Source organism: Malus domestica, chromosome 12 (assembly GCF_042453785.1).
Source record: "Malus domestica chromosome 12, GDT2T_hap1".
NCBI lineage: Eukaryota > Viridiplantae > Streptophyta > Magnoliopsida > Rosales > Rosaceae > Malus > Malus domestica.
In genome coordinates, this window is record NC_091672.1 from 31,659,453 (window position 1) to 31,678,083 (window position 18,631).

General features: G+C 36.7%; 2 protein-coding genes across 5 annotated transcripts; both read right to left on the reverse strand.

The window, feature by feature from the left end:
* Nucleotides 1-4,996: 4,996 nt before the first annotated feature.
* On the reverse strand, nt 4,997-9,772 carry LOC103451176 (protein ASYMMETRIC LEAVES 2-like). Of its 4 annotated transcripts, none has more exons than XM_070808941.1 (3): nt 9,332-9,772; nt 7,410-8,277; nt 4,997-5,176 (listed from the first exon to the last, which is right to left on the reverse strand). In XM_070808941.1, the coding sequence occupies exon 2, from the start codon at nt 8,240-8,242 to the stop codon at nt 7,475-7,477; it is 768 nt and encodes a 255-aa protein (XP_070665042.1). In that variant the 5' UTR covers nt 8,243-8,277; nt 9,332-9,772; the 3' UTR covers nt 4,997-5,176; nt 7,410-7,474. The 4 variants fall into 4 exon arrangements, with proteins under 4 accessions (XP_070665042.1, XP_017191863.2, XP_017191865.2 ...); XM_017336374.3 differs by having other exon boundaries at nt 7,410-8,260; nt 9,332-9,771; XM_017336376.3 differs by lacking the exon at nt 9,332-9,772 and adding an exon at nt 9,047-9,318 and having other exon boundaries at nt 7,410-8,260.
* A 6,964-nt stretch (nt 9,773-16,736) lies between these two features.
* LOC103451423 (serine/arginine-rich splicing factor SR30-like) lies at nt 16,737-17,781 on the reverse strand. Its single transcript, XM_070809215.1, has 3 exons — nt 17,415-17,781; nt 16,889-17,006; nt 16,737-16,791 (listed from the first exon to the last, which is right to left on the reverse strand). Exons 1-3 carry the CDS (start codon nt 17,779-17,781, stop codon nt 16,737-16,739), a joined length of 540 nt encoding a protein of 179 aa, XP_070665316.1.
* Between the last annotated feature and the right edge of the window lie 850 nt (nt 17,782-18,631).

The window sequence follows — 18,631 nt, forward strand, 5'->3', positions numbered from 1 at the left end:
TTATTGAGTTTTCTCTTGGTGTTATAGGTTTGTAATAGTAGAATGTGGCCTTGTCTTGCTGTGCGTGTAGGTGCTTACATCTTTATTTTTGCGTATCATTTTACAACATTAAGACATTTTTTTTGGGTTTGTGATTTAAAAAAGTAGGATGAAAAGCAAAGAAAATTAGAAGAAGAAAATGTGTTTAGAAGGTGAGAAAGTGCCGACAAAATTTAAGAAGATGAGAGAATAATAGTTGTGAGACTTCCTGGAGAATATCATATTCAGTTTTAAAAATAGTCAGTGCACGACAACCTTTCAGAAATAGTGCCCGTGTTCAGTTTTAATAATAGTGTAGTACCGGTGTTCAATTTAGAAATAGCGTAGTACTCGTGTTCAATTTCAGAAATAGTGTGATATTCGTGTTAGTTTCAGAAATAATTAGTGTTCAGTTTTCAGAAATATTGTTCAGTTTTAGAAAAATAGTACCGTTTAGTTTCAGAAATAGTGTAGTGTTGTTCAGTTTCATAAATAGTTTGTACGATGGATGCATGCACGTCTTTTTTTCTTTCTATTATATTTTTTATTATATTAAATTTTTGTCATTTTCATTAAAATTTAAATCATTTTCATTAAACTTTAAGTCTTTTTCATTAAATAAAGTTATCAAAATTGATGTTCTTCAATCCTAACCCCATATATATATATATATATCACATAGGCTAATGATAGAGAGTCTATCTATTTAAATCATATTTTATAAGCTATATGACATAGTTATTGACGATTGAAATATTACTTAGGCCATCTCTAATATAGAAGGCTAATGTTTCAAAAGCCAAAAAAATGGTCTAATTTGTCCAAAAACTCATCTTCAACCGATGGGAAAACTATAATTTTATGAAGCCTATTAGGCAATTATTTGGCCAAAATGACATCAGGTTGGCCATATGTAACCCCTATCTTAGCCTTTTTTTTGTAGCCCAGCTTCTCAGCTGCAATAATTTATTCAAATTCAACAACTAGATTTGAAAACATTCAACGATAGTTTAACTAAATTAACAAATAAATTTAAGGTATAAACTGTAAACTCATAAATTTTTGCCAAGTTAAGTTGTGCATTTTACTAAAAATTGGTGTCATATTTAGCTTAATCAGTTGGAGATGGTATATGAGAATGACTTGAAATATTTTTTTTAAAAATAATTTTTAAAAATTATAATTTTAAACAAGATTATATTTAATTTTTCTAGTTAGAAATAGCCTTAATATTGATTAACGTATTTTATTTTTGTTAGTGATAACATTACATAATTTAAATTATTAGTCTGAACATTTGATCTACCTAATATATACGACGAAATATGGATATGCGAGATAGAGAATTAAAGAGGAGAGACAGATGACACTGGCAAATGCCAATGGCATTAAAGGCCAAAACCATCATTGCAATAGTACGTCATAATTGTCATGCAAATCAATTTTCATTTTTCTTTTGATCTGACTTGATTTGACTACGTCCGTTTTGATTTTGGAACCAAATAATGAAGGGAAGGGAGGAAGGGAAGAAGATTGGATTTTTCAGTTTTCACCCATGAGAGGCATAAGAAGAGGGAAACATTTGGCCAGTATGATAACCCTTTGATCAAATAATAATCTAGTAGACTTTATAGAATTATGACTTAATGATCGGTTAGAGATAAATGTTTAAACAAATTAAGTCATTTTTTTGGCTTTGGAACCTTTAACCATCTTCATTAGAGATGGCGGATAAGCTACTAACTTATCTCTTTCACTGATACGTGACGAACTACCTAGCTTAGCTAGCTATCAAATTTAAGAGTGCGTATGCGTAGCATCTGCAACTTAAGAATCTATTAATGCTTTAATAGGACTTAGATCCTCTCTGGATCCAGTTGTCCTAATCCATTTAGTCAAATCATCCAGGCTATTGAAATTTGATCTAACGGCTACGAACAGGGATCCACTTTAAAAGTTGTAATAACTTTAGTTGTTGGATCAAATTTCAATAATCCGGATGATTTGATTAGGTGGATTAGGACAACTGGATCTAGAGAGGATCCATGTTCGCTTTAATATTAGAAGAACATATATAGATGTACAATCCTAATCATAATTAATTCAAGAAAAGCAATCCTTTGTACAATCAATTACAATTTTATATTCTGATTCGAACACTCCCTGCCTTTGTATAAATTTCAATTAATTAAATGCATGTTTATTTGTCTATGATTTCTGAATTAAACACTCCCTTTTCAAATTGGTGCATAAATCTCAAACATGCCCAATTTGGCCATATGCTTTGCAAATATTTTATTCGACACAACTTTTGTTAAGACATGCAAGCTGACCTTCCAACTTAACTTTGAGTATCTCAATAATCTTGTGGTCTAGCTTCTCTTTGATAAAGAACCAATCTACTTCTACATGCTTCGTTTGATCATGATCAACCGGATTAGCTCCGATCTGACAAGCAGCTTTAATGTCACAATACCACTTCATAGCCTTTTCTCAGACCATATCTTAAATTTCTTATGATATTTTGTGACCAAAGCATTTCAATAGTTCCCAAAGCAACGCCTCTGTACTCTGCTTCGACACTTGAGCGAGCAACAACATTCTGTTTCTTATTTCCATGTCACCAGATTACCTCCCACAAAAGTGAAGTAACAGGGTGTTAATCGCCTGTCATCAACCGATCTTGCCCAATCAACATTTGTATACACTTCAACTTTCAAATGACCATTCTTTGAGAGCAAGATCTCTTTCACAGAGCTGACTTCACATATTGTAAAATTTGCATCCATGCATCCATATGTTTTCTTTCTAGGATCATGCATAAACTGGCTTACCACACTTAAATCATAAGCCAAGTACGTCTGCGTATGAGCCAGATACATCAATTGTAACATCCCACATCACTCAAGGGAGTGGATCCTGTAAGCCTTATATGTATATTCCCATCTCTACCTAGCACGAGGCCTTTTGGGAACTCACTGGCTTCGGATTCCATTGGAACTTCGAAGTTAAGCGAGTTCAGGCGAGAGCATTCCTAGGATGTATGACCCACTGAGAAGTTCTCATGTGAGTTCCCAAAAACAAAACCGTGAGGGCGTGGCCGGGGCCCAAAGCGGACAATATCGTGTTACAGCGGAGTCAAGACTGGGATGTGACAGAATGGTATTAAAGCCACTTTGTCGTGTGGTGCAAGTGTGTCGACGAAGACGTCGGGCCCCTAAGGGGGTGTATTGTGACATCCCACATCGTCCAAGGGAGTGGATCCTGTAAGCCTTATATGTATATTCCTATTTCTACATAGCACGAGACATTTTGGGAGTTCACTGGCTTCGAGTTCCATCAGAACTTCGAAGTTAAGCGAGTTTGTGTGAGAGCAATCCCATGATGGGTAACCCACTGTGAAGTTCTTGTGTGAGTTTCCATAAACAAAACCATGAGAGCGTGATCGGGACCCCAAACGGACAATATCGTGTTACAGCGGAGTTGAGCATGAGATGTGGTGGGGGCCCGGACCGGGATGCGACATCAATCTTCCTACCAACCATTGATATCTCTTTTTATCACATTGGCATATCGCGAGGAGGAAGTATATAACTATACAAAAATCACAATTACTCTAGGAAATAATCAAGAAGACCTATTAGGAAATAATCTAGGAAATATCAATTACAATATTTACATTTCTATTCTAACACTGCCTGCCTTTAATGTAAATTTCAATTAATTAAATTCATGTTTACCTCCCTATGATCTGTATGTCTGCTTCTTCTCCTTCCGGCCTAGCCACATCATATTTCTGATCAATCTAGCTAGCTAGTTAATCTCTTTTTTGTGCAGCTTGATTTCTGTTGTTTTACATCGGATTTTGAGTAGGATTTTTTTTCTTTCTTTTCATATATTAAAGTGAGTATTCTGTAAAGAGGGTAGTAAATGGTCATGACATCTTCTCTGGAATGGCCCTTCATGTTTCTGGCAGAAGGAGAAAAACTAGGCTAACACTCTCTCTCTCTCTCTCTCTCTCTCTCTCTCTTTCTTGAGGTTGAGGGTAGCCTTAATTAATTTTCCCCATCACCTATCCGTCAGTCAGTCATTTTGTCTTATTTCGTTGTCTTCTGCCTTTGTCCGGGAACGGAAGAAATGCCTTATGCTTGCTTAACAGTCTCCATGACTTCCAAACTAATTTTGCCCAGGCATTTATCATCTGTATCTGTATAGGTACTCTCTACAGTGTGTATAAATATACATATATATATGTATATTTCAAAATGCGTATATATGCTGGTTAAATTATTCCTTTTGCCGCGTCAGTCTAATTAAACTATGAGGACAAACACACATAAACCCTATTATTGGAAAAAGGACACATGATCGATTAAACTTGATTATTTCTCCACTTGCAATGAATATTGTCGAGTGACTTACAACATTTGATTTCACCAGTTGGTCAAATGGCGTCTGAGTGCTGTTAGAAATTTTATGTTAACTCTAATCCCGTACAAACTAAAATGGTCATTAGTCATTTTATATACTAATTAACTAATTATTATGGTAATCATATTTTGATGCATGCATGCACGCATGCATCCAGCATCCATCTTTCCAGAACTACCATATCATCTAATTAATATGGGGTTATAGAATTGACTTAGCTATCATAGGAATAGGATCATATATATGGGACTGCAAATAGATATATCTGTCTCCTAATTTTACTGTTGAGACAAAGAGTGCAAAAAGAGTACAAACAAATCCAGAGCCATGCACTGTGCCAGCTCCATAAGCGGACACGAACTTGTGGTGTTATACTGTGAGACTGCTGCGAGTTCAAGTACACTTTCTGGACAAACTTGTTTTTCCCTTTTCCTTTATTTTCTGTGCAAGTTCTTGTTCTTTTTCTCCCCATTTTTCTTTCTCCTTAGAGGACGGAGGAGGATAATAATATTATATGCATGAAAACAGATACAGTTGATAAACTATGTGTGCATGAGAAAACAATTTCAAACAGACATAAATTAGATATAATTAAATTGTCTGTAAAAGAGGTATTTGATTAATTAAATAAAACCGTCAACCTCTTCCACCCATCTCTCTCTCTCATCGCTGTTTATTTAGGCTTTTGAAAAATTTCCAACTTTGTTTCTTGATAGTACTTGATACCCTGCATGTGTACCAAAACAAATGGATAGAAAGAGTTAACAAAATCATGAGTGTATGGGAGTCTGGGACTATGTATGATTTGTAAAGCAAAACCTAATTAATCATATACTAACTAGCTAGCTTTTCGCATGACTTGAGATTGTCATACAATACAACCGTGCGCAGTGTAAGTGTGGTAGCATAGCGAAAAATCTGAGTCCGGACTCCGGACATCGGGTGCTATATATGCACTCCTCACTGAATTTTTTTATTAACAAACGATATTTTTTATTTTAAGAGAGAGATGGTAAGTTTAGTCTCATAATAGGTTAGCAATAATGTGGTTTAAATTCGTCTTTGACGAAAATCGAACATAAGACCTCTCACTTACAAGTAAAGAGGAATATCACTAAATCATAATATTAATTGACTATACTCCTCACTGTTTTGGGTATAATCATTTTTCTTTAACAGTAAGAATTTATGTTGTTTTAAATGGAAAAAGGAAGAACAAAGAATTGATAAAAGTACTTTGATGTAGGTACGTAGGCATTTTGTTCAAACATTCAGCAGTGCGATTTGTGTCGCCTTCTTTTTCCCTTTGATTAAGTTGGATTCTTCTTCGGAAGTGCTCACTTGAAAATATTTAGGGTTTCTAAAATTTAAAAAAAAAATTGTATAGGGTGGGTTATTGGCGCTCGCATTTTGTTGATATACTAATAATTTATATGTATTAATATAAAATACTATTTGGGTCGTAAGGTTATGTTTGGAGGAAGGATTCTCAAAGTCCCAAGTCTACCGTGAAATAACATCTACACACCAAAAATCTCTTTCTTCAAATTCTCAGACATGCCCCCACCGTTTATTGTGGAATCAAATAAACCCCAAACACTAGTGACGTGAATACTCATACACTTTGGTTAAAAAAAAACGTTAAATTTGACAAATTGAACATAAAATCGATTGTTTACTGCATATAAGGTATAACTCTTTCTTTCATTTTGCAATAAAAAATTCTACTCTTACCATCTAGTAGTATCATCTCTCTAATAGAGATGAGACCCATATGTATTGGCAGATCCTATCTCAATTAGAGGATGGTACAAATGATGGTACACTTAAATGATAAGTGTAGATTACTCTTTTGCAATTGGAACAATGTCATACTTCTAGTCAAACCGACGAGAGTTTTTTTTTTTATTAATTAGATATTTCTCTTTATTATGGAGATATTTTGGTACCGAAAAAGTGAAGACATTTCTATAGACCTCTAAGAAAAAATTGAAGATAATGGTGTGTGAGAGACAAATAATGGTGTGTGTGAATCATTTCCTTAAAACAATTTCGGTAAGCACCTTCCAAAACACTACCTCAGTAGAATTTTGCGAAAAATTTCGACTTTTAGCGTCTCTTCGCTGAAACTTAACTCACTTTCGGTTGGAAGCTACTGACTTTTAAAACAATGTATCACTTGGGAGTTGGGATACTGTGCGGGTGTACGAATAGTATTTGATTTTTTGGGTAAAAGGGTGTACGAATAGTTTGGCTAAGTTAAGTGGGTGTAAATGATAAATTTTAGAATTTAGAGTATTTTCGGTAGATAAGGTGTACTTAACAAATGTAGGATGTCAATCAAATCACTCTAGTATTTATAGTTAATTTTGAGTATTTTACTGATCATTTTAATAGTAAACAATAATATATTACTTTTTTTTAAAGAGTAATAGTAAGCTATCATATATACGAGACTAAATTAGTTTAGAAATTTAGTCTTTATAGCATTATTCAATTTGGAAACTAAATTTTGAAAACTAAATGATATAAAAGTTGATGATTGATTTATTACTTAAGCGTTGATAAACGTGTTCATTTCTATTGGTGACACATCATTTAATTTACAATTGTAGTCTTCAAATTTAATCTTTCTAGCATCACTGTTTTTTAAATAACTAAATATGAACTTCAACAATTAATTTTCAGTCTTAAAAAAATATTAATTCTCACCATAATTAAAATTTTTGAAAACTTTTATTTGATCAGCATTTGGCCTGATTGATTGTATGTGAATTAGCGCATAATTGACCTAAAACAGTGATCATACAGTACTAAGTAAAGGCACTTATATATCCAACCCTCAAGAGTTAGAACAACGACAATAAAACTAATAAATGGATCACAACCAAACTGATAGTATTGTGGAAATCAAATATAAATTTGTAATTTATATATTTATGTATAACTAATAAACGTACCTTAATTAATTTGATGGAATTGGTTGAAGTTGTTGTGAGTAAGTAAGGAAAAGAGGAAATCCTAATTAAGAAGGATCAATGGTTCGGCGGTCGTCGCCAGCAGCAGCCCTAGTTTGCTGGAACTGATGACTGAGTTGGCCATGAATGCCCCCTACAGCAGCGTTCATGGACAGAAGGCTTGCATCGTAGTTGTTTCCGGCATCAAAGCTCCTAATCATCATCTGTTGCTGATGATGGGAATGATGGTCTCGTTCTCGTTCTCGATCTCTGGGGAAAAACTGGTGGGGGTAGTGTTCTCGGCCACCACCGCCGCCTGAAATGAGATTTATCCCCATTCCCAAGTTGTTGAGTGAAGAGGACTGTAAATGTAGAGGATGGTGGTGATTGTTATTATTATTGTTATTGTGGGTGTGGGTGGCAGCAGTGGCAGTTGCGGCGGCGGCAGCAGCGGCGGCGGCTATGAGTCCGTGGCTGGCAGTGAGACCCTGCAAGTTCTGATATTTGGAGAGTTCGGATTTAGCACAGGTCAGATCCATCTGAAGTTGGCGGAGTTGGTGCTGGAGGAGAGAGATGACTCCAACGCAGCCGTAGACGGGATCGCGGAGGCGCATGTCGGCCTCGTAGGCGAGAGAGTTGACGGCGTCCTCACGCTGGTGGGGGTGCAACTCGTTGAGCAGTTTAGTGACGTTGCTGGCCCCAAAAACTTTGTGAACATTAGCAAACTTCTGCGGCTGGTCCGGTGGGAAGTACGGCGCAAATACGCACTCTGGCTGGCACTTGCGTCGCAGGAACTTACACGCGGCGCATGGTGAATTCGTCGACGATGATGCCATCTTCCACCTCTTCCTCCTCTGTAAATAATTTTGACCTATACAGTCATTAATATAACATATATAATATACGTGTATTAAATAAGACCATCACCCATCAGCATATAAAGATCGTGAAAATTCCAAAAATAAAATTCAATTCATATGGCATTTCCAGAAATAAACTGAAAATTAAAAAGAAAAAAAAGTCTAACTACAAAGAAATGGAAAGAAAAAAACCTTATACATTCACAGAATTACAGATGGAAAAATAAATTTTTGGTCGATGTTTAGTTTTCTTATCAGTATCTTTAAACTTATCCAGTTACCATGACGGACAGTAATTAAGTAGTTATTGATGATTATCTCACCAAACATTGATTTGAATTCTTGCACCGAGTAACAAATGATGCAAAAGGGATGAGAAACGTACGGCAGAAAGGGAAACAATGAATCATGATGAATGCATAGACCCAACCCGAGTGGAAAAGAAATTAAACAAACAAATGGGACTTAATAAAGAAACGAGTTGGAACAAGAAAAGAGAGAAAATGCAAAATCTATGGTATAATGGCCGTTTGCCATAGTAAGAGCAGCGCCGGCCAATCAAAGTTGGAATTTCCTTCTTAATTATGACCTTGAATAATTCCCCAATAAAACCAACTAAGTAATCAAAAGATTCAAAATTAGCGTGAACGCGATGGTCAGCTAAAATTGGTGTATGGTATTATTTGCCAGAAAAAGAAAGTAAAAGTACAACGAAAACATTGATGCATTCACTAGACAAACACGGAGACAAGATAAGATGCAAATAACTATATCTCTCACCACCCCAGAAACCTTAAGCTGCGGGTAGCGGTGCAAAAATATAGATCTCCTCTTGTAGGGAATAGTCGACCACTAGATAAACACTAAGAGAAGATAAGATGCAACTAGCGAGCTAGAGAAAAGGCGAGGAGGAGAGAAGAAGAGAAGAAGAGATTATTTGATCGGGACTTTAATTTGCAGGGTCCTCTCTCCCTCTCCCTCTCTGTGTATGGTTTTAATCGGAGGAAGGAAGGAAGCATACAGTAGTAATAATATTTAACTAAAAAAGAAAAAAAGGTTATTTACCCGTGGGTTTGAGCCTGAGAGATTGGATCTCGTGATGGAAAGGAGTTCAAGAAAAAGGGGTTATGTTTCACCGTTCTCAATGAAGGCTTTGGAAGCAGATCTTGCTTGAAATTCATACTAGAAAAATTATATATTTTCTGGGAAGATTTGTATGGGACAAAATAAATTTTAATTAACTAAGAAGACTTTATTGGGATGAACCAAGGTCCAACTTACTTACCTGTAGTAAGTAGTAACATGCTATAATAATGTCCAATAAAAACGTAAAACGTTGAACCAAGTGTTAAAAATGGAAAGGAAAAAACAACAAATTCCGTCCAGGCCATGGGTCTTTATTGAGGACAAGAATGAGATAAAATAATAAGAATTAAGAGGATGTGACTCGACAACTCTGACCGTGTGGGTGGAAGGGAAAGATTATCAACTCTCTCAACTTCTATTCTTCTTCCTTTTATTGTCCTGAAAGTTTAGCAAAAAGCAAGAATAATAAACAACGATAAATATAAGTATTCATCAAATTAAAGATAAATAAATATTTATTTATGGAAAAGGAGAGTAAGAGTAGTACAAGTTCTAGTCTTGCGTGCGTGCGGTGGCCTCGATTTCTACGGTCAAACCTTTTTTTCTCGTTGGAACTTTTACCAGGATTACCACTACTGTACCAGACTAGTAGACTAGCAGTCGGTGTAGTGTGAAAATGGAGGGGAGGACCCGATCTCCAGACCACAAACACAAAGCCTACACTTCCAAACGTTTACTTTATTTTCCACATATGGTGATAATACTAGGTGTATATTTCGATCTCTCTTGTAGTTGGACAGAGATATATGTTTCCTAGCTAATTTATTTGTTTGAACTTTATTTATTGCTATTTCTCTCTATATTTTTTCCCTTCTAGCAATCTACTATTATTCAGGAGAAGGAAGCGGTTGGAATACATATATATATAATTATATATAATTATATTCAGGGGTTCATGCAAATGTCGTCTTCTTTTTGCACTCTTTTTCTTATCGACCGCTTCTAATTATTCGCCGGAAAACAAATGGCACGGAATATGCATATAAAGATGATGCTCGCAAGGCAGTCCTAAGGCTAAGGAAATGACTCGTACGTGACTACGTGGAGAGAGAGAGAGAGAGAGAGAGAGAGAGAGAGAGAGAGAGAGAGGATTCACTTCACTTGCTAGTGAATGATATTAATATCTAGGAATGTAACCCCAGCAGAACCACAAGCTAAAAAGAAAAAGAAAATATCCCCCAGAATCAGTGACTATAAGAAGACCCGGACAAAGTCAAACAACTAGAGTTGAGCTGGTGTTGGTGAGTGAGAGTGATCAGGTGATGCAAAATATATATGATGAGTTTGAGGGTATTAGTCTGTCCTTGCATAATTAAGTAAATTATAATAGTCCGTTGGGCCTTTGAGTTTATTTATTTCTCAGTTGTTCTTTTTATATGCTATAGAGTGTGTGTGTATATATATGTAGTATTAATCAGAGATTGGAGTCTGTGATATCGGGAGTGACATGACCCATCTTCGCATCCCCAGTACGGTAGATACAAGTTATAGCATCTTTATCTCTTTTCCGTATGGAAATGAAAATCTTATGGATAATACCTTCTTTTTACACTCCCTTATCATTACTAATTTACTTAACTAATCTCTTTTTACTAAAAAAATTGGATAAATTATATTTTACCACTTTAACTTTGGGTCACATAACAAATTCATACCTCATCTTTTGAACATTGCAATATTATACATCGACTTACAAATTTGTTATAATGTCAAGCTTCTGGTGTGCGCAGAGCTTTCTCTCTTTCCAATCTCTCATCTTCCTCCTCCTCTGTATTGTTGTAGCTCGTCCAACTCTCAACTGTTTGATGTTTCAACATTATAAATTTCATGGATCACAAAAACAGAGTTGTGGTGTTGAAGATGCTATCCGAAGATTTTGATCCAACAATTGTGGCTATGGATCCTCTGCCTCTGGTCGTAACCAGCACCGTCAACTGTGATCTCATTTAGGGGTGGGCATAAAAACCAAGAAATCGTGAAATCGAACCAAACCGAATGAAAAAAACCGAAGAAAAAAAAAACATGCTGACCAAAACCCGTCAAACTTTGACTGAGAACTGGACCGAACTGTTTTGAACCAATTTCGGTTTGGTTTTGGCCTTTAAGAAACCAGTTCAAACCGAACCAAACCGTGAGGATATTTATATTGTTTTTATTACATATTAGGCCCAATTTTGTTTTCTCACTAATTTGCCCAGTCCAAGTCCATCTTGTTTTATAGGCCCAAATTATTTTTAAGGTAAATTATATTTTACCCCATCAGGTTTTGGTGCACTTGCAACCTCATACAATATCTTTAAAACATTTCAATCTCACACATTTTCTTTCATTTCATTGCAAATTCATACATCCATTAGTCAAATCGTCAATTTGACTATTAAATGATGACGTGACATATATAAAACCCTTATATTTTAATGACGTGACAAATAAAATGAAAAATTTTATTTGAACCCATATAACATCTTTCTACACATAACTTAAATTTTAAATATGAAATGTCAATATTATCCTATTACATAATTACCATCAAGTACAATATACAATTAACAATAAAAATAAAATTTATCAATAAACTCACACCCATTAATCAAACCCTAACAAAAAATGGCAGCACCCCAATACAAATCATGTTACTAAAAAAATTGATCAGCATTACAATTTTTATGTTTATGTTCATGGTTCTTTCTCTTACACAAAAAATGACTATCCAATGCAAATGAACAAGAAGTTTTCTCACCGAATAGAGTTGCTCTCAACTAGATTTTCTATCTCCTTTGAATTGCTTCTCATGTATTTAGTTGACTTTTGAGTTTTCTAATTTCAAACAGATACAATTTGCTTAACTTTAGTGGATCAATTCCACTGCCGAGGTATATATCATTAAATCTTTCTAGGGTATAGACTTCTTGGTCTCCTAAAATGTTGGCCCTACATAATATCTTATAATTTCATAGTTTTAGTCAAAATTGCATTTTTGTTAAAAAAAATGAAGTTAGAATTGCATTTAATTTTTATGACTTCAGAACCTCTCACAGTATAATGGAAGAAGAACAATCTTTGCAACATTTTTCCTCCTGAACTTTTGATTCAAGACTAGAATGTTTGAAATGATGCTTCTCTCTTAGCTCCTAGTATTTTGTTTCATGGTACTGCAGATTACTCCATACCATCAGATGTCAAGTATACGTTTCCCCATAAATGAATTATTTGATTGCTTGTAGTTATTTCTTAATGGAAATAGTGTGAATCTATACAATTGATGCAAAGGAACCTGAAATTTACCGAGACTAACACTATAAAGAAATCAAAAGCAATTGTTGGAAAAGGAGAGAACGTACATAGAGAGAATGCTTTGATTTTGATTTGTTAATTTTCAAATGGGTGCAAATACAATTTACATATTGAATTGGGTTTGTGAGGGTAGTTTAGGTAGTAAATTTGGGTTTAAAGAGATATTAATAGTTTAATTAAAACTAATATAAGTGTAAAGAGTAAATTAAGTGTAGAAAGAAGTTATATGAATTCAAATAAAAATTTCCAATAAAAATAATTAAATATTAAAAACTAAGGTGAAAAAAATGAAACCTCCACTCTTCTTCTCCTGATATTCCTAAAAAAATGAAAAACGAAACCTCAAAGGAGGAGATGCTCCGCCCACCCCTTCTTCCAGAACCTCGTCCCGCATTCCATCTCTTTTTCTCTCTCTCTCTCTCTCTCTCTCTCTCTCTCTCTCTCCACACTTTAAATTGCACATAAATAAAGCTTCAAATTTCAAAGAAGAAGAAGAAGATCAAATTCCAAATTTCCATCCCAATTTTCCTGAGAAACAAAGAAAATTTTCTTTCCAGGAAGCCGAAAAAGAAGAGCATCGCCGCTTCGTTACCGGTGGGTGTGGTGGCGGCTTTGCAGTGATGACGGTTGTTCGCCAACGGCTTTCAGTCAACTCCTACGTCTTTCAATCGAGTCCAACGAGCCAATTTGTGAGATTAGGGTTGGGACTGAGCGGGTGACTGGGTGTTGGATAGGGATTGGGGTTGGGACTCTCCACGGCCGAGCTCTGCTCGATTAACGCCAGTCCCGGTTTTTTTATCACAGAGCTCAAAGAAGAAGGAAATGTTGAAAATTATATATTATAATTAATATTATAATATTTAATTTTTATATGAATGAAAAATAAAAGTTATGTATTATAGTTGAATTCAAATTCATGAGTTGCGTCTGTTCGTTGGAACTTTAGGTAACGGTCACAATGTTTCAAAAAGGGGTGACTTGAGTTCTATATAAACTCAAACATCCCACATATCTAATGGATCAAAAAAAAAAAAAAAAGAGTTTTCTCCACTGTCTTTTATTTTTGTTAGTCAAACTCCGAGTTGTGTCTTGAGAGTACGGAATATATGAAGTTCGTCAGAGTCCGAAGATTGAAGTGCTTTGACTTTGGATTATAGATTATTGAATCCTGGGAAATGGACGCCTACCGAACTACAAGCATAAGAGTAGGAGTGAAATTCTGTTTTTAAGACATTGCATTTATGCAAGTTTCAATCTCCAAGTTTGTCAGTTTTTTTAACTTTATCTCTAGTTATTTATATTAATCTTATACATAAATTGATGTTGTGATTTTCTTTATGATTATTATCATTGTAATTATATTGTTATTTTTCATATTTTCTAATATTGCTCCAACAATCTAAAGATATAATTTTTTATCTACGGAATAATTAGAAAATATGATGATGTGTTTTGTAAGATGCATATGCAGTTTACGGGAAAAGCAAATGGGATGGTAAGCATTAGGCTTTACTTGATTCGTGCTTTTGCATAGTATGATTTTAAAACTTTGGCAGTTATTATGGCAATAAATCAGTACATTCTAGTAAAGAAAGACTGAGAGACACAAATGTGTTAGTTATATTAGTTATTTCGAAGAACATGACAATTATGTGTTAATTCTTGTGTTTGCTATTGTTGATGCACAAAATCGGAGGGGTCTTGAAACAACGTAAATCCGACCATGAATCTGCAAGCAAGTAAATAACATAATATGTATCGTGGTTCACCCCAATGTTTGGGCTACGTCCATACTGATATTGTATTTCTCTGAGATGTTGGAGAGGATGGTGAGGGAGAGAGAGTGAGAGCCTCTTAGGGTGAGAGTGAGGCTTGAGGTTTGTGAGGGTGAAGAGACCCTTTTATAGAATAAAGGCTCATCACTTATTACATATTTGCCCCTCAATTTATTACATAATTACATTTGAGTGCCCCGAGTATTTATACGAGATCTAAATACGGAGACCCTAAGTATGGTACAAACAGTAGTCCCTCAAGTCTTCAGTCAAGAGAGTCTTTTGGCTGGAGATTTGAAATTCAGTCTATGTGTGGGCCGAAGTAACTAGATGTCGTCTAGGACTGATACTCGATATGAGGCGGTGTTCAATCTGAAATGATGCTCAACTAGAAGTAGCACCTGCTATGAGGCTGCTCTGCTTGTGGCTTAAGTTGCCTTGGTTGGCTCGGCTTGTGGCGTTGAAGGTGAGGGAGTCCCTTTTATAGAATAAGGGCTCATTCCTCAATACATAAATGATGAGCTAGAGTTGATGCTCGCGGCTAGGCGGTTTCTCAGCAGGCGGTGATGCTCTCTAATGATGGTGAGGGAGTCCCTTTTATAGAATAAGGGCTCGCTCCTCAATACATAAGTGATCGGCTAGAGTGATGCTCAACTAGATGGTGAGGGAGTCCCTTTTATAGAATAAGGGCTCGTTCCTTAATACATAAGTGATGGGTTAGGAGTGATGCTCGCGGCGAGGCGGTTGCTCAGTTGGCGGCGATGCTCTCTAATGATGGTGAGGGAGTCCCTTTTATAGAATAAAGGCTCGCTCCTCAATACATAAGTAATGGGTGCTCTCTAATAAAAGTGAGGGAGTCTCCTTTATAGAATAAGGGTTCGCTCCTCATTACATAAATAATGGGCTAGAGTCCCCCAAGTATTTTTCATGAGGCCCAGTTGAGGCCCAATAAATGGTACATAATGTAGTCCCTCAAGTCTTCGGTCAATAAAGTCTGTAGGCTGGAGACTTCAAATTGAATCCATGTATGGGCCGAAGTGGTGGTTGTTCGGAGGTGGTACTTGTATGTCCTGCACTGAAGCTTTGTAGGTGAAACTTTGCAAGTGAAGCTTTGAAGCTAGAGCTCTGTAAATGAAGCTTTCGAAGCTGGAGCTTTTGTAAATGAAGCTTTTGAAGCTAGAGCTCTGTAAATAAAGCTTTCGAAGCTGGAGTTCTATAAATGAAGCTTTCGAAGCTGGAGTTCTATAAATGAAGCTTTCGAAGCTAGAACTCTGTAAATGAAGCTTTTGTAAATGAAGCTTTTTGAAGCTAGAACTCTGTAAATGAAGCTTTCAAAGCTAGATTGACATGAGTGATGCTCATGAATGTTTATGTTGATTGCCATGAGTGATGCTCATGAATGTTTGACATGAGTGATGCTCATGAATGTTGACATGAATGATGGTCATGAATGTTTATGTATGATTGACATGAGTGATGCTATTTAATGTTTATGTATGATTGACATGAGTGATGCTCATATATAATTTTAGAGTATAGGACGTACTTTTGATCACCTAATTGGTGATAATAGCGGCATGTTGCCAAATAATTTTGGAATACTGGGCGTACTTTTGATCACCTTGTTGGTGATAGTAGAGGCAGGGTGCCGAATTATTTTGGAAGTACTGAGCATACTTTTGATCACCTGGTTGGTGATAATAGCGGCAGGGTGCTGAATGAATTTGGAGCCATAGAGCCTGGCTCTTTTGGGCGTACGGGCCTTCGCCCTCCACATGACATTGTAGCCCATTACTTTGGGCTTGTAGTTTTTATTAATTTTTTTTATTACTCTCTGATGGGGTTTATACAGATGTCTCCGAAAGATAAGGAAAATAAATTACATCATTCAAAAAATAAATCTGATCATCTGCTCAATGGGTCACGCCCATAATTCCTTTTTTTGCATGCCATCACCACCGCAATTATGTCTGCTTCTTTTTTCTTTTGCTTTCTGCTTTTCTTGATCTCCCCGCTCATTCTCTGTCCACCCATGTTGCTTTGTAAGGTATCTTTTGCTTGCAAACCCACTTGCTTTTCTTTGACAGCCTGGTCGTGCCCATCCATTCTCACTCCTCGAGCCCATCAAAACACACGAGTAAAGGGAACTCCACATGCCTCGTTGTGTCTTGGCCATCTAGAAAGAGAGGGAACTCCACATGCTTCGTTGAAACAAATGACCGATATATCCCAGGGCTGTTGCAGAACTCTGACCCTCATGATCCACTAGTGTTAGGAAATGATTCAAGTTCCTGTTCTTGTGCAGGACCCCTAGTGAACTTTACAGGATATATCAATGAAACACGTGATATCATATGTTGTTGTCGCCTTCTTAGCATTTTTTGCAAGTTTTTTAAGATGAACATACCCCTTGTCATTGGATAGTAGCTGATTTGATTCCTCCAACCGCTTTCTAGCAACAGATAGAGCTGTTGTATCCATTTTCTGATTGTGAACCTGATTCCACCTTGCTTCTGGCATGGCACCTGGCGGTAAGAAACAGGGACAATGTCGGCACGGTACTCGGCGATCTTGATGAACATGGGCATGGCGAGATCAAAGTGGGTGCGAGGCGGGTTGCACCAGCAGCCATTGTTGTTGGGCTGGGCGAAGTTTGGAGGGCAACAGTTTGTCTTCCGTGAAGCTATGTTTGGCAGTGAGATCCGGCACCCATGTTTTGGGGCTTCTTTTCAAGATGTCCATGGCAAAGTTTTTTTGATTTGGGAGTGTTGGGGTTTGGATGCATCAAGATAAGCGCAGGTCCTCAAGTCGCCGGTGAACTTGAAACTCGGCATGAAGTTGCTAACAAGAACATTCTCCTTCTCGACCAACTCCATGTCGAACATATGCGACAAGGACTTGTAGTCGAGGACGGTGACGACGTTGGGGTTGACGTTGATGAATAGCGGGAGGCAATTCAGTGACTAGCACATGATAGTCAGAGCGTCGAGAAGCACCACGGCTGCTGCTACTACGATTGTAACTGCTGGAACGATGTGACGAGGAGTGCCGTCCACCATGTGCTAGTTCAACTCGTAAACGAAACCCATCAAAGTCGTACCCATCCTGGCCATAAATTGCATCATTAGCATCACGAGGATCTTCATACTCAACAAAAGCATAACCTGGCGGTCTTGGAGGGATTTTGAGATCAATGTCAACAATAGGCCCATACTTCAGGAATAAACCTTCAACTTCTTTCATACGAATATCTCCAGGTAGATTGCCGACGTAGATAGTGCGACTCGATCGACTACTCATCTTTTACTCCCCTTTAATTCACAAAGATTGCAAGAGAGAGAGAATGAAATGGGTCAGTTATGGTCTGATAGAGTTAGGAGATTCTAGAGAGTTTTAGGAGCTTCTGCTTTCTCTTTCTCTAGTTTCTCTTTCTTCCCCACTGACTGTCTTCGCAGTGTGGTGTCGGAGTTGAAAATGGTTTTGTTTAATTGATATTGGCTTGAGAGAGAGAGAGTTGAGCGTCTCTTGGTTTTGCAGATCCACGGTGGACAGTGGTGAGATGAAAAAATGAAAGAAAATCGACATAGCTTTTTGTGTCGTATCCCATAGATGGCGCCAAATGTTGATGCACAAAACCGGAAGGGTCTTGGAACAACGTAAATCCGACCGTGAATCTGCAAGAAAGTAAATAACACAATATGTATCGTGGTTCACCCCAATGTTTGGGCTACGTCCACACTGATATTGTATTTCTCTGAGATGTTGAAGAGGATGGTGAGGGAGAGAGAGTGAGAGCCTCTTAGGGTGAGAGTGAGGCTTGAAGTTTGTGAGGGTGAGGATGCCCTTTTATAAAATAAGGGCTCCTTACTTATTACATATTTGCCCCTCAATTTATTACATAATTACATTTGAGTCCTCCGAATATTTATACGAGATCTAAATACAGAGGCCCCAAGTATGGTACAAACAGCTATATTTGTTTGTCGAACTCAAATCTATATGTTCATATTAAATTGGACATGTCTTTTCTCACTTGGTGCATGGCGGCACGATCGTTTTCTTCCATTTTCAGTATGTCCAATTATGAGTTACAAAATGATCAACTTTAAAAATTTGATCGTTTTATTGTGATTAAATTTGTGTTCTGTAT

Coding starts and splice junctions, on each gene's coding strand:
- LOC103451176 (XM_070808941.1), bottom strand. CDS start 8,242: ATGGCATCATCGTCGACGAATTCACCATGCGCCGCGTGTAAGTTCCTG.
- LOC103451423 (XM_070809215.1), bottom strand. CDS start 17,781: ATGAGTAGTCGATCGAGTCGCACTATCTACGTCGGCAATCTACCTGGA. Junction 17,007..17,414: donor GCCTCCCGCTATTCATCAAC/GTCAACCCCAAC, acceptor TCTTACCGCCAG/GTGCCATGCCAGAAGCAAGG. Junction 16,792..16,888: donor CTACTATCCAATGACAAGGG/GTATGTTCATCT, acceptor AAAGTTCACTAG/GGGTCCTGCACAAGAACAGG.